Here is a 15310-nt window from a genome sequence, read left to right on the forward strand (position 1 = left end):
TTCCTGGTCTAAGACCACCGACTTGAACTCCCAGTCGTGCCTACCTCTCAGGTTACTCTGAGGTTAAAATGCCAGATGTATGCAAAGCACTGAGCATAGAACCTGGCATTTCATCAGGACTAAAAATCAGTATGCTCCCAGATTCAGAGAAGACAGCAACAATTTAGCATCACCTGATAACCCCAGCATTGTGCAGAGTTAACCAAATACACAACAGTTTCATGGGCTCCTTTTTAAACAGCGTATCGACCTACCGTAAAAGAATGAAGAAGCCAACAGCAAGGCCAGCCAGGACTAAAAGGACGGCAGGAAACACAGCAGCCAATATCACAAGAATAAACAGCACCATAAAAAACTGCTGCAGAAAATTCTCCGCGTGAAACGGCAGCCGCACATCCAGCTCGTCCATGTCCTTGGAAAAACGGTTCATTAGCCTGCCAGTGGGGGTCGTGTCAAAAAAGCTCATTGGGCTCTTTAGGATCTGTGGATAAAATCAGAGAGTCCATGATGAGGTGTGTGTTTAGGGAACACCGACCACTCTGCCGGGGCTGGGATGCTTTGAGCAGCATGAGCATTTTTCCGGGAGCCAACAGTGTCCCAGGCCAGCCATCATGGGAAAGTGAGGGTGTCCCCCATTCTTATGGCACCCCTGAATGAGAGTGTGGGGGAGATTCAGCCTTTGTGTGGAGGCCCAGGAGAGCCCCTGCAGGTCAGACCTCCCTCCAAACCTGGGATGCAGCCTGGGGGGCCGAGGAGGAGGAGGAGATTTTGCACTCCAGGGGCAATAAAAAGTTAAGTTCCCCTGTGTCTGCCTGCCTAGTGTGAGCCACACCTGTGGGCTCTGGCCACGGCCCAGGCAATAAAATTAATCAATAAAATTAATCAATTCTGCCTATTGCAGCAGTGGAATGAGGAGGTGGGGCCCTCTGTGGACTCAGGGCTCTTTGGAGCTAGAGATGGCCTGCCGGCCAGTACATATCTGCCCCAGTGCAATGTGGTGTCCTCAGGGAAACCGTCCTGACCACCTTCACCTCCACCCCTAGTCTGGCCTGAGCAGAATGGCCCACGGCACATTCCCACAGTCCCTGGAGTTTGCCTTCAAAGTCGACAGTAGGTATCTCGATAGTTCACTCGACCGTAAGCTCCTTGAGCATTGTGTCTGTGCCCAGAGCCCAGCACAGTGCCTGATGTGTTGTAGCGGCTCAGTAAATGCCATTGGCTGAATGGCTGGAATCGCGTGCAGCCCCCGGGAGCAGTACCTTGTCAAACACGAGGTCGTGTAATGAGGAGGACGCCATCAGCGTGGTCTTGGTGAAGGTGAAACCTTTGATGACACTAAACGTCAGTACAGACACCATGCTCCCTGTGTACACCCACTGGAACACACGCTGCCCCGTGTCTGCCAGCACTACACCAATCTCACATGCACTCTTGTTGCCCTGGGGCCCACAGGTCATCTTTGGAGAAAAACAAGAGAAGCACCAAGAATTGGTAAATTGTCAGGAAAATAGGAATTGGCCAAAGGATCTTTCCAGAGAGAAGAAGCTAAAAGCAGGTGCATAATTGTGAAGAATGAACCAGGGGGTAAAAATCAGGTCATTTCCCTTTGAGGACCTCTGAGCTTTGCATGGGTCCTCCTGCTGGGCTACCTGCCCCCAAGACACCTGACTTATGAGGCTCAAGGCTCGAGCCTCAGCACAGTCAGTGGGCAAACAAAGCAGACAAAGCAGGCAGGCACAGGGTGACCAGATAGCTTCTGTCCCAGAAGCAACTATGCCTCTGGAGTCAAGATGTGATGTCGGGCCAGAAAAATTATAGAAGCACAGGAAATCTGGATTCCACGAAGTTGGCAGAAGAGCCCTCAGGCAGCCCATTCAGGACCCGGTATCAGGCCAGCCCCACAGTCCCCTCCCTTTCCTTTTCTCAAGGAGCATCTTGGGGGATGCTGGCCCACTATCCCGAAGTCCCTGGTAGGGAGGAGGGAGTCTGGTGAACCACAGAGTTCTGGGAAGAGTCAAGACCACACACAGCTCCATCCTGCTGGGGGAAGAACACGCATTTCTGCCAGCATTTCTGGGGAGAGGCCATCTCCTCCTCCTGAGGAATTGGCAGCTTCATTTTTCTCTGAGCCATGTGCTGAAAGTCAAAACTGCCTTTGGGGAGCAAACAAGCATCTTTCTTTTAAATGTCATTTTGCTGATTACAGCAATAGAGGAAATGTAAACCAGAGGTGACGGCTGATGGATGAACATCCCTAAAAGCAAAAGCATCCCTGGGGAGCTAATTGATGAGAGGCCTCGCTTGAACAGGAGGCTTCACTGTGCATCAAGTTGTGTCCACAGTGCCTGGGGGCAGGGCAAACACCTGAGTCTGCCATTCCTGCTGCATGCTCAGTTAGCCAATGGCACTGGCCCACTGGTGAAGCACCACACCTAGAACAAGGTTCCATTCTGACCAGAAACCTTGGGCTCTCCAAGAAAAGAGCTCTTAATGAGCCAGGGAGGATCTGAGAATATTCTAGAGATGGTGATTTTCCTGCACAGCGCAGAGCTCCCACTGGCTTCTCCCCTTGGGAAAGCCCTCAGGAAGCTGCGCCAACCTCCAGGAGAGTTATAGGGACCTCTCCCCTGCCCACAGCTCCCCACTGCCTTCCCACCTCAGTTGTCATAGCAACAGAACTATACCAAAATGTTATCTTGCAGGATGGGCACACAGCATTCCCCAGGGCTCCAGGAAAGCTTAGAAACCACTGGCCAAAAGCTGGGAGAGTTTTTAGCAAGCTCCAGCAAAAGCAGAATTTTCAGGGACCCTGGTCTAGAGTAGACCTTTGGGTGGCAGATACCTGGTGTCTGAGAAAGATACATGGTAGCTCTGCAACACAACCAGGAACTGAGTCTGGCTTTTGCATGTCTGCTTCCTGCAGAGGGACTTTGGAGGGCAGAGAGAGGTGAAACCCTCTGACACCTGACAGTGTCAACAATAAGAGGTCGGTTTCTGTTCAGAGGCAGGAAAATTAACAACCAGGCTAGGTTCCCCCAGCCCCTCAGGGCTATCCTCAAGGTGCATCACAGTGGAGGCTGCAAGACCAACTCTATTCTACACAGGCTTGACTCCACGGACATGCAGCATTTGCCTGGCACGATCACAATCTTTTAGTCAATCCTTTGAAACCTGAAGGTGGCATATAGAAATCCAGATGTCCTGCTTGTCTTGCAAAATCAAAGGGAATTTCAGGAATTGAGCTGTGCAGGCAACTCATCTCAACTTCATGGAAAGGGGCAGTGGGAGGTTTCTTGGGCGGTGTTGGGGGCATTCATGCTCTCCGTCAGCAACTGACTCAACATTTTCCAATGCCAAAGGGAAACTCACCTGGGAGCCCTTGTCTAGCCAGAGACCCAGCCACCAATTGCTGAAGGCAGAGCTGCCGATCATCAGGAGGAAGAGGGACACCACGAACAGAGAGAGGAGGTACCCTACAAGAGGAGAGGAGATGTCCAGGGGGTTACAGAGGAGGAGGCTGCAGTGGGTCCAACCCTCATAAAAAATTCAAAGCCTGCAGAAAGAGGGTTCCCACCCCCTGGGAACTGCCTTCCAGGCTGCTGTCACAAGTCTGGGTGTTGGGACCCTGAACCCCAATGGGGACATATGTTCCACCTGGTTGAAAAATGGGTCCAAATTGTCAATATATTGGGGGGAAAAAAACCCACCAATATGCACCTTAATAGAAGCAACTCAGTATTCCTCAAAAACAAACAAAAACTCAGTCTTGCTGGACAGAGACAGGGAATAAAACTGTAAGGTATTTTTGCACACCAAGATGGGAACCTTGCACTGAAGGCAAGCCATGAGTGGATCGCTGTTGTGCTCAGTGAAGAGGCAGTGAGGTGCGGAAGAACCGTGGCTGGTTCCTGCTGCTGCTCACTCAGTTTCAATAAATAGAGTCTGGCAGCTTTAATGGAGATAAAGGGTGATTCCATTTAAAAGGCTGTATTATCACACTTTGGATGAAAAAAAAAAAAAAAAAGCATTGATAAATGGCTCTAGCATAAAAGAAGTAATTGTTAAGGAAATCATAAAATGTAAACCCAACAGTTTGAGAAAGGATTTTTTTAATGCAAATTAAATCAAGAAACCCGTTGTTTTATATCGAACCTCCAGAAGCCTTAATGTACATGTGATACGTTTTCCAGGTCACGGTTCCTTCCTGGGGGGATTCAGTCTGGACGAGCTGGTGCAGAGGAACTACGGAGACAGACACAAGTCCTGGGGTGCCTGCTGGCAGCGCAGGGGAGCCCAGTGGGTCGGGCACACCCCTCCTATATACCCATTCCCGCAATGGGGGCAGTTTCCCACCCTTCCTTCCATTGTCCTACACTTTGAAAGTCCCAGCACACTTTTGCTCATGTTATTTGATTTGATCCTCATCACAGCCCCGTAAGGCAGGTGGCCTGCAGTCTTGGGAGAAATATTTATGAAGCAACTACTATGTGCTCAGCCCTGAGATCAAGGGGTTGATTGGGTCTAGTTCTCCGGAAGTAGCTCCTGAGAAGGGGTTATGAATGCATGGAGCTTATTCAGGAGCTGTAGGGCATAGGAAAGGGAACAATAGAAGGCATCTCATCAAGCAAGTGACCTCCGTAGGCATCTGGAGCTTAATGTGGAGAAGGGTCGAGCCAGTGTGGAACACACACCCACCAGTGTTCACCTGACCAGAGGGTAGAGGATGTTTCTACAAATTCCATTGTCCCCTGGGTGAGGGTTCCTCCCTGTGAGGGTTAATTCCCCAGCTCTTCTGGCTTGACCTAAGGCTGCAGAGAGAGCCCCCAGGCAAAAGAATACAGCTGGGAGTTGGGCTTCATGCACTGAAGTGCTAAAAGCACCCACAGCAAATCCTGCGGGGTCAACCAGAAGGAGGTAGTGGCTCCTGTCTTCTCGGAGCTCATGCCTCACACATTAAACCCAGGACCTCCTCCTTAGTCAGCCACTGCCTGGACTCCCAATTCCCTCCACGGGGATGTTCCAAGTCCTCTCTGCTTTCCAAAGGGAAAGGAAAATGACTGTTAAATTCTCCAGGAAAGCACATCCAGAGGTACAGGGATGCTGGCTAAAGCAGCTCACAACAGTCAGAACTGAGCACTCGTCCCCTTCCTATCCTTCACAGAAAAGCATGAAAATGTCAGCTCCAAAGCAGAATCCTAAATCAAACATGGCTTTTATAAAAGAGATAATAAATAGAGCTAGACACACGGGTGCCCCTGCACATGGGCTCTCTGCACCTTGCTCCAAGACGGGGTAGCTGTCACACCTCAAAGGCGCCATGAATAGAGCTACTATTATACCCTCTGCCTGGGAAGCTTCATGCTTCTTTGAAAACGTTCAGCCTGACTTTCTTTCATTGTGTCTCTCTCTGGGCCTGCAAAATGAGGGAGAAGCCCAGTGGGTGGGCGGAGCCTACTGAAAGACACCCCGGAGCACAAAGGGAACTAGTCAAATCCCACGGTAGCCCACCAGCCCAGCCAGGAATGCTGATGACGCTCTTCACCTTGCTGTGCTTTAGAAAATGCCCTGATGCCAGGCGTGGTGGGCACCACCTCCTTTAACGGGATCCCTTCCTATAGCTTTGAGAGCGGGTGATTTTGCATGCTCAGTTTCCCCTCCAGAGTAGGGAGGGTGAGGAGAAAAAGAGGAGCAGGGTTTACTTTCTCCACAGGACCTCACATCCTAGGCAGCCTGGAGCTTTCCTGGGAAGGCACGGAAGAGATGGTGGGCACCTCACTTCAGCCTTGACCGCCTCCAGAGAGATAAAAATATGTTGTCTTTCCAAACGTGCATGCATTTGTCAAAAACACCATTATTGGTGCCAAATTTCATCGATTCAAAGACTCACTTTTTTTTTTTTTCACATTTTAACATCTCTGAAATCATGATGTGCCTTCCATTCGGTAGTATGCCATATCATCTAATTGGCAGAGATTTTTCTTTCTAAGTGGTACATACAACGATGGTGATCTTAAAATGGATGATATCTTAAATTTGACAAAATACATTGAGGTGTGGTTTTGTTTTGTTTTGTTTTGTTTTGTTTTGTTTTGTTTTGTTTTTTCCAGCTACACATTATTGAGGAACAGAGCTCTAACTTGGAAAGCTTCCAAGGGCACTTTGAGGAAAGAGACTGTGGATCTGGATCCCTGGCCCCTTGTTGCCCAGCCCCAGAGAAGGGAATAGAGTAGGTGATCAACAAATGTTGAATGTATACAGGGGTGGAAGGGAACAATGTGTGGGGAGGAGAAGAGGGAGCTTGACAAAGTTGGCCCTCACCAGATTTATCTCTTCTCTCTGCCTTCCTGGAATTCCGACCTGCCCTCAACCTCAAGATCCTCTCCCTTCCCCACCTTCTTACCATAGTACCTCCCAGAAAACTCCTATATATCCTTGAAGGACTAGTCCCAAGTTTGCCAGCTCTGCGAGGACCTCCCTGACTTGCTATGCCCACTCCAACGCCCATTACCTTTATCCCAGTTTCCCATGATTACCGCCTTGCCTGTGTCGCCCACCAGACCATGAGCTCCTGAGATCTCCTATTTTTGTCTGTGCAGATGATTGTGGGGACCAGCACATAGCAGAATGCTTAGTTCTCCCACCCAGTCTCTTCAGTGCTGCACATTCCTTTCTCAATGCTCCCCATAAAGAGTGTGACACATTTCTCTTGTGTGTGCCTTTGCCTCTAACCAATCTCTGTGCACAGCTTTGACCTAACGAGTAACAATAATAACTACTGTTGAGAGTTACTCTATGTCAGACACTGGGCTAATCATTTTATGTGTAGTTTCATGTAATCCTTGTGGGAACCTATGAGGTTGGTTATTATTTCCCCATTTTATGGATTAAGAAACTAAGGTTCAGAGTAGCCTAGTATCTTGTGCCAACTCATATAACTAGAAAGTGGTTGAGCCAGAGCTTGGACTCAGGCAGTTGAACCCCAGGGCTCACATGACAGTAAGTTGTATTAATTCTAGTTGCCCCCAAAGGACTTAAAATGGGCCTCCATTTCTCTATCCAGAATGCTCCATAAATATTTAAGACTATTGTAACTGAGGGAACGAATAGCAAGTACCTTTTATGTCTAAAAATTCTGAGTCTGTTTCAGGTTCTCTTCCTTCATCTTTCCCATCTCTTGGAGCCAAAACTAGGGTGAGAAATAAAGAGAGATCTGTGTCTGCTCATGAGCCATGGGCACTAAGAGAGGAGTGTGGTTTGAACTCGGACTGTACCAGCATCTTCATCTCTCTCAGCGGGGCTCTCCTTAAGGGCTTCCACCATGGCTGCATTGTAGATGTGCTCGGGATCCTGGAGACAAAATGACAGTCCTTCGGAAAGCTACAGGACAGGCCTGCTCCCAGGCTAGAGACCCAGACGGAAGGACCCCCACCTTTTGCACCCAGAGTTACCTTGAATTGCAACCCTCGGAGATTGTGAATCAGTTTGGCATAGCACCCTCTCTCCTCCATTAACTCCTTGTGGGTTCCCTTTTCACAAATCTCTCCGTCTTCTAACAGAATGACTTCATCACAAGACTCTAAGAACTGCAAAGATACAAAAACGGTCTACAGTGAATTTCTTCTGCCTGGTAAGAGAAGTGAGCCATGCCAAACTGCCGTCCAGTGGCACCCCAAGCTCCTCTAGTACAGAGGTTCTCAACCTTGGCCCTGTGGGCACTAAGGGCCAGATCGTTCTTTGTTGTTGAGGCGGGGACAGTGGGCTGTCCGGTGCATTGTGGGATGTTAGCAGTCTCCTCCTTCCTCTACGTACTAGATGACAGTAGCAATCCCCTGCTCTACCTGTGATAAGCAAAAACATCTCCAGATATTGACAAATGCCCTCTAAAGGGCAAAATGACCCCCAGTTGAGAAGCACTGATCTAGTGCCTACTGGTATCGTTGAGTCCAACGGGACCCTCTGTTTGTCTCTGTGAAACACTGTTCCCTAAGTGGGCCAAGAAATCTGATTGGGGGCAGGTGAGATTTGGAATATGAAATTGTCAAGTTACTGCAAGACAAGATCTGGTGGAGAGGGGAAATATGACCTCAGCAATGGCCTTCCTTTGCTAGAACGTTACAAGCCCACCTCATCACCCTCCTAGTCCAGAAGCAGAACATGGAGCAGTCCCCCACCACGAGGCCCCACTCCTCCCTTGATCATAAACCCCTCCCCCACTAGGCCTGAGGAGTTTACATCAGCTTTATCTCTATGATAAAAATATAGCTTCATTTAATATGGCATCCCACATTTTGCCCAAAGCACTTCTGATTTTCTAATTGGAGCTCCCTTCATTTACATATCACTCCTGAGATCAAAGAGTTCTGCTAATAGGGGTTTCCTCTCAATTGGAACGAGATAGATTTTTCTCCATAGGATCAACCCATCTAAGAGCAGGAAGCTCCTCCTACAGGAGCAAAATGCAGTGAGATTTAAGATGGCTCAGCCTAATGAAGCCCTTGCAAAACAGCCCAGAGGTCTTCCCCTATATTGAGGGTCCACCCAAAATCAAATTAACTTTTGAGGCCCTTGACTCGGAGTTTGAGAGAAGCAGCTACATTTGGTCATTGTACTCCTGACAGGATGTTGGGGGAATGGGGGTGGTGCCCAAAAGGCCAGGTGATAGCGGTTCTGGCAGCTTGGGCAGCTCCAGCCTTTCCGCCTCCCTTAGACTAATGACTCAGCTCCTTGTCCACTTTCCCAGACAGCTAAGCAGAAACAGCCTGGCTTGTCATGTCCAGTTGAGACACTTTCTGAGAGAAGCTTTTTCCGGAAAATAACATCTCACCTTTACATAGCCTATTCTAACTTTTCAAAACCTGATCTTGTTTTCTCTTATGTGTCAATGCCCCACAAGCTAGTAAAGGAAGTGGCAGCTTTGTGATCAGCCCATTCTCGAGATAGGGAGATTGAGGCACCAGTGTGGGGTACGTGACAGCCTCACAGCCTTTTCTTTCTCTGTGGGGAAGTTCCTGGTGAACGCCCTCTGGCTAGTGAGTTCCCCAGTTCATGCCAGTGAGATCTGGTGTGATTTGAGCAGTTTTGTTCGCAAACACAAAATCTGACCCTGGGTTGGTTTTCAGTGGCAACTGCAGGCCTCATTTCATTTGTTTCCTCAAGTAAATGAAGAGCAATCGTCCAGCCCAAGCGCTGGGAAGCATCCTGATTGGCTGTGAGCCCACAAGTAAAAGCAACAGAGCAATGTTCTGGAAAAGCCCTGGGGTTCCAGTTCAAGGGCTTGGAACCCCCTCCTCCCTAACAACAGACAGCTGGACTGAGACTCCAGTGCCATCTGGTGGCTGCTTATATTTTTCAATATTCAAAAAAAAAAAAAAGAAGAAAAAAGAAAAAAAATGACCTTGGTGAAAGGTAGATTCTTCCAGGAGACAGGCCTGGGGAAGAGATAGTTCTTGCCTGAGGTCATGGAGCTAGTCATCAAGGTTCAAAGACTGGACAGGGCTAAGGTGATGATTTCCCCCAGTAAAGATTCCTTCAAAGACAGCTATGACCCACAGTTGTCAGGGGCCAGAAGTCCCCCTCCAGATCCCCAGGACCCCTCAGGAAGACAGCCCTTTCCACTGCAAGGGGTCTCCAGGGCTTTGGACCCTCACAGTGTGGAGCTGTGTTTACAACACTTAGCACTGTGGCTGGGCAAGAGCGCATTCCCACTGACCTCATGGGGGTCCAGAAGAAATCCAACCTTCTCCTCCACTCTGATGCCTGGCCAGCAGAGCAATTTGTTTATACCACTAGATGCTTCCTGGAGGTGACTGAGCCCACTCAACAGGAATCCAAAACTCAGATGCTTGGAGTTTACTCTGAGAACTCCAGTCCTCAGCAAAGAGACATAGGCTGGGGGCAGAACTACAGTAATGGGAAGGAATGGTTTTCCTGGGTCTTTAAGAAATGTCCCCCTCTTCAAACTGGCCCTTCTGGCCACTGATAGAAGATCCTAGAAATGCTGCTTAGAGCACCCTGTAGCCATGGTGACCTCATTTGCCTCCTCCCCTAGGTTGACTTACCCTTACAAAGACCATAAGGTCTGTCTCTTACCCCCAGACCAGGCCCCTGTTGAATATTTTCCCCACAGGTGGCACGACAAGAAAGAAGACAGGACTTCTGCTCCAACAGTCCTCGCAAGGCAGGTCAGTCCCATGGGATCCCTCCTTCAGCAGCAGACGCACACATGTATATACATACACATATACATGGACACATTCCCCACACCTCTACAGACTCACTGTGAAGAGGAGAGATGGAAGCAGGGGGAAATCTGGTTTGTCTCAGGGTACAGGGGAGCCTTGTATTCCTACCAGGTATTCAGAGCTCTTGATGAAGCTGACACTGTGAGCACTCTCTCCACCCTGCCTGATTCTTGAGCCCTCTGGGCAAGCTTAGTAACTCCTCAGTAATATTCATGTTCCTAAGCCTAAGAGAGTGGCTCTGAGAAAGGAAAAGAGTCTTGCCTTAGCCCAAAAGCCCTGGTCTCCAGCCTTTTCCCCTTGGTGAGTGATGCCAAGAGCATCAGAGCCCCTTATCCCCCTCCCAGGCACTCTGTCCTCAGGCCCACCTAGCACTTGCTGAAGGAAGGGTGGGGACTGAATTTTTTCTACCTGGCTTCCCACCTCACCACCATCAGTGGTCCAGAGCTGGAGGAAGTGCCCCATGTCCACCCCATAGATAGGAGTCATTTGCTTCTGGAGAGTCTATCCTCTGGTGGAAGAAAGGTCTTGGCCCCACTGAACCCAAATTTAGAGTCTATGCCCAGAGAGGAGCAGGCAGGGCTATGTGCAAGCTGGGATGGCTGGGGAGAATCATGAATGTAACCTACACATTTGCTTCCTCCAACCCTGACCCCGTCTCAGCCATGGATGGGACAGGTTTAGGCAGAAAAGGAGACTTGTAAGCATTAGATACCACACCCATCCTGTGACCTCATGAACCCTGCCAGTTCCAGTTACCTGCAGCTGGTGGGTCACCAGGACAATTGTCTTCCCCTTGAGTGTCTTCTTAATGCACTCTTCAAAAACGTGCTTCCCCACGTGGGCATCTACTGCTGACAGGGGGTCATCCAGCAGGTAGATTTCATGGTTTGAGTAGACAGCGCGGGCCAGACTGATCCTCTGTCTCTGCCCCCCAGAGAGGTTGAGGCCCCGCTCCCCAATCTGTAGGCAGGAACAATGTTACTCTCCATCACTGGGCCCCATTTCCACCCTGCAGTCTTCAGGGAACAAGAGCTCCTTGAAGCTTCTCAAGACTCTTTTGCAAACTGATCATCACTACATTCCAGTTCCTCCACCCCCTACAGGGACCCCCTGACTGTACCAGATGCCCTGGGAAGTGAAATACTCACTTCTGTAGGCAGCCTGGTGGGCAATGGCAACTAGGGAAAAACTCCACAGGGTTGAGTGAGGGGGACCTGTCTCACAACAGACTCATTCTAGTGCATATCCCATAGAGAAGGGCTATGTCTTAACCACCAACATCAGAGGGAATTGTTGAGCAGAAGCTCTGGCAGAGTGGACAGGTGAACAGGAGGGAGCAGAGCCTAGGAGCAAATGGACAAGGAGGCTCTCAATTTGCTTGCTTGTGTACCAACTCCTCACCTCCACTAGGACCTTTAAACTCTACAAAGATGGAAGGCATGTCTACTGTATTTAACACTCTATCCCTAAGGCCTGGCATCACACCTGACACAGAGCAGGTGCTCAGTAAGCATTTGTAGAAAGGATGAAAATCTAGATAGCCTACTTTAGGTTCTTCTGTCCAACTGACCCCAAAGTAGGTCCCCATTATGTTCAGCCAGGCACGGGGGTGAGCACAGGAGAAGGACACACGAAGCTGGACAAAAAAAAAAAAATTCCCTAACTACTGGGAGCTCACATATCGGCAGAAACTGAGAAGCATAAGCCAAGTATTCTGGGGCAAACCACTGCAGACTGTGGGATTCAGGAAAGTCTCCCTCAAGGGGGTAGATTTGCTGTTTGAACTTGAAAGGTGGTAACAATGGCAAGAACAGAGGTCTGGAGGCTGGAAGGCAAGTGTACACTTAGGCAAGTAGGGATGAGTAGAAGCAAACCCTGGGGAGGTGGGCCAGGGCTGCAGCAAGAGAGATCTTGAATGCCAGACCATGATGGCTGTGGTATCCAATTCCTTGACACAGGCACATTGAGGGCCCTAGCAGAGAAAGGCAATGTTTTCTGAACTCATCTTTCTTCAAGAGTCTTTAGCTCTCTGGTCTCCTCCTTTGCTTTTGGGCAAAACCGAAGACTCAACAGAGTGCACACTGGGATGGGCAAACAGAAAAATGGCATGATGACCTCCTTCCCTGAGTCACCTGAGTTAGCAGGCTCAACCCTGGACCCAGGCAGGTTTTTGGACAAGCAGCTGAGAGCAGTGTTAGGAGGGCAGAGCAAACGAGGCAAGAAGGAGCCCTAGAGACCAGTTACAATGCAGCATCCCTGGACCTCTGTCTTTGGAAGACAGAGCCAGTCCATAAGCTATGGAAGCAGATTTAACCAGAAACCTTCTCTAAGTTCACAGGTGGTTTGGGAATGGCTCCAAGAGTTACCACACTGAACCCAACACAGGTAGAGTTGGTACCATAACCATTGTTAATATTCCCCCAAGAATAAACCCAGATGAGGAATTCAGGGTGGTAGAACTTGGCTTTTCCCACACTTCCTGGGACATTTCTGTCCTTCAGAGCATTTAAATGTGGATGGAACGAGGGCCTGCCAGCCTCAGCCCTTTCAACCTGGGCAGCCAAGCTGCCATGTTGCTACTGTGCAGCTGAGCTCCTAGCTCTGCTCACCTCAGTCAGGTCTCCATAAGGAAGGCTGCTCAGGTCTTCCTGAAGGGCACAGACACGAACCGTGTGCTGATACCTGTGGACACAAATAACATAAGTCAGCATGGTGACAAAAGATCCCATTGCTTCCCTGGATTGCCTGGAAATGTATCACTGAAGTAAGACAAGGAGTTGGTCAGTTGCTTCATCTTTGATGTCTAAATGCAGCTTCTCCTTGACCCCTAGGCCTTCCCCGCACATCTGATGCAGAGTTTACTTACGGAGGGCTCCTTCCCTCACAGGTTTTCTGCCCTGAGAGGAAGATGATTCAATGTACATGAAACCTCTGAAGGGAAGACTGGGGATGCCAACTGCTAGCACTGCTCTTGGGAGTCAAAGAAGGGAGTGACCAGTATGAGCTGCGGTCACTGTGGGAGGCTTCCCAGAAGATGCAAGACCATAAATGGAGAAATGTGTGTGGGTAGAGGGTAACAGCAGGGTGCTGGGATGATTACCAATGATGACTCTGACCTCTGCTCCAGGATTCTCCTCTATCCAACAGTCACTCCTACCAGGTTGGAGAGAGCAGGGTTTTCTCCCCCTGAGACACCTGAGTACACTGGGCATAGAGAATACTGCCTGAGGAAGAGAAGCCAGGAAGGAATAGGATCTCAGTTCCTTGGATCTCCTAGCTTCTTGGTTTTATCCCTTAGCATTGCCAACTGTCTAGCACTGGGCCAGTCTGTAGGGAGTCTAATGGGCAAGGCCCTAACCAACTCTCAGCACCAATGCTGCCAGGATCAGCACCTCATCCTGCAAAGGACAACAAAACTGGGGCACCCATGACCTACCAGGCATGACTCCAGTCTCACTCTATGAGAATTTTGACAGCAAGGAATCCAAGAAAGTCAATAAGTTAGTGGGTATGAACTCAAAAATGCTCAGGCCTCAAGCTATGGGAGAATTCCACACCCTCCTCCCTGGGCTTTCTCTCTACCTCATTCCCATTCAGATGGCTTCCACCATAGATAGAATCTTTCTCAGGGGACCACATTGCTTCAGAAGTTAGTTCCTGCTCTGATTTCCCTGATGTTACTGGTATCAGTTCAAGGTCATGCCCTATGCAAGGCACAGTCAGTTCCCATCACTGGACCCTAGGTTTCTGTCCCACTTGACAGGCTGCCTGCTTCCACTTTATTAGCTGAGTAATTAATTGACTGATTGATTAGCTGATTGATATCATCAGCATTATCAGCATCATTGGGATCCTCTCTTCTCAATGCACGAGAGTGGACAAGCCTCACAACTGAGACTTTGCAGGACACACTTCCCCAACAAAGGGCACCAACAAGAGAGTGAGCAGGCAGATCATGGGTAGCTGCCCTTCAGCCTTCAGGTGGCATGCTGACCCCTGGCAGCACTTAACATCCTGGAGCATCACACCCATACACCAACTTCAGGAGTGGTATATATGGTGGCTAAGACTGGGGGCTTTGGCAAGGTTAACAATATTTATATTAAACAAAATAGACTTTAAAGCAAAGACTGTATAACAAGAGACAAAGAAGGGCATTATAGAATGATAAAGATATCAACCCAGTTAGAGGATAAAGCAATTGTAAGTATCTATGCACTCAACATCAGAGCACCTAAGTACATAGAGCAAATATTAATGAATGTAAAGAGAGAAATTGATGGTATTACAATAATGGTAAAAGACTTCAACTGCCCACGTACATCAACGGATAGATCATTTAGACAGAAAATCAATAAGAAAAGTGTCTTTGAATGATGCATCTGACTGGATAGACAGATATATAAAGAACATTCCAGAGAAAAACAAGAAAATACACATTCTTTTCAAGTGCACACGAAACATTCTCCAGAATATGTCACATGTTAGGCCACAAAGCAATCCTCAATAAATTTAAGAAGAACAAAATCATAGAATGCATTTTTTCTGATCACAACAGTAATACAACTAGAGATCAATCACAAGAAAAAAAAGTGGGAAAAACACAAACACGTGGAGTCTAAACAGCATGATACTTAACAACCAATCAAAGAAGAAATTAAAAAAAAAAATACATGGAGACAAATGAAAATGAAAACACCAAGGTTCAGAATCTCTGGGACACAGCAAAAGTAGTTTAAAGAAAGAAGAAAAAGCTGAAATAAACAATCTAACCTTACACTTCAAAGTAACTAGAAAAAGAACAAAGCCCAAGATGAGTAGAAGGAAAATAATAATAAAGATTAGAGCAGAAATAAATGACATAGAGATGAAAACAAATCAGAAAAAAAAAATCAATGAAACCACAAGTGGGTTCTTTGAAAATATATATAAAATTGATAAATAGCCAGATTCACAAAGAAAAAGAAAGGACCCCAAAAATAAAATCAGAAGTGAAAGAGAAGTAACAACTGATACCACAGAAATACAAGATATTATAAGAGAATACTATGAAAAATCATGCCAACAAA

The 15310-nt window shown here is 48.1% G+C and overlaps 1 protein-coding gene across 8 annotated transcripts in view; it reads right to left on the reverse strand.

The window, feature by feature from the left end:
• ABCC12 (ATP binding cassette subfamily C member 12) overlaps positions 1-15310 on the reverse strand; it is an 87610-nt gene that overhangs the window by 21020 nt on the left and 51280 nt on the right. For all 8 annotated transcript variants that reach the window (XM_032326261.1, XM_032326260.1, XM_032326256.1 and 5 more), the window contains 9 exons: positions 12851-12923; positions 10998-11201; positions 7449-7583; positions 7272-7347; positions 7115-7186; positions 4153-4242; positions 3370-3473; positions 1260-1457; positions 255-481 (listed from right to left, as the gene is read on the reverse strand). In XM_032326261.1, the coding sequence (XP_032182152.1) occupies positions 255-481; positions 1260-1457; positions 3370-3473; positions 4153-4242; positions 7115-7186; positions 7272-7347; positions 7449-7583; positions 10998-11201; positions 12851-12923 (1179 nt within the window). The remainder of the gene's footprint in view (positions 1-254; positions 482-1259; positions 1458-3369; positions 3474-4152; positions 4243-7114; positions 7187-7271; positions 7348-7448; positions 7584-10997; positions 11202-12850; positions 12924-15310) is intronic.

The sequence above is a fragment of the Mustela erminea genome, chromosome 19 (assembly GCF_009829155.1).
Source record: "Mustela erminea isolate mMusErm1 chromosome 19, mMusErm1.Pri, whole genome shotgun sequence".
In the NCBI taxonomy this organism is placed as follows: Eukaryota; Metazoa; Chordata; class Mammalia; order Carnivora; family Mustelidae; genus Mustela; species Mustela erminea.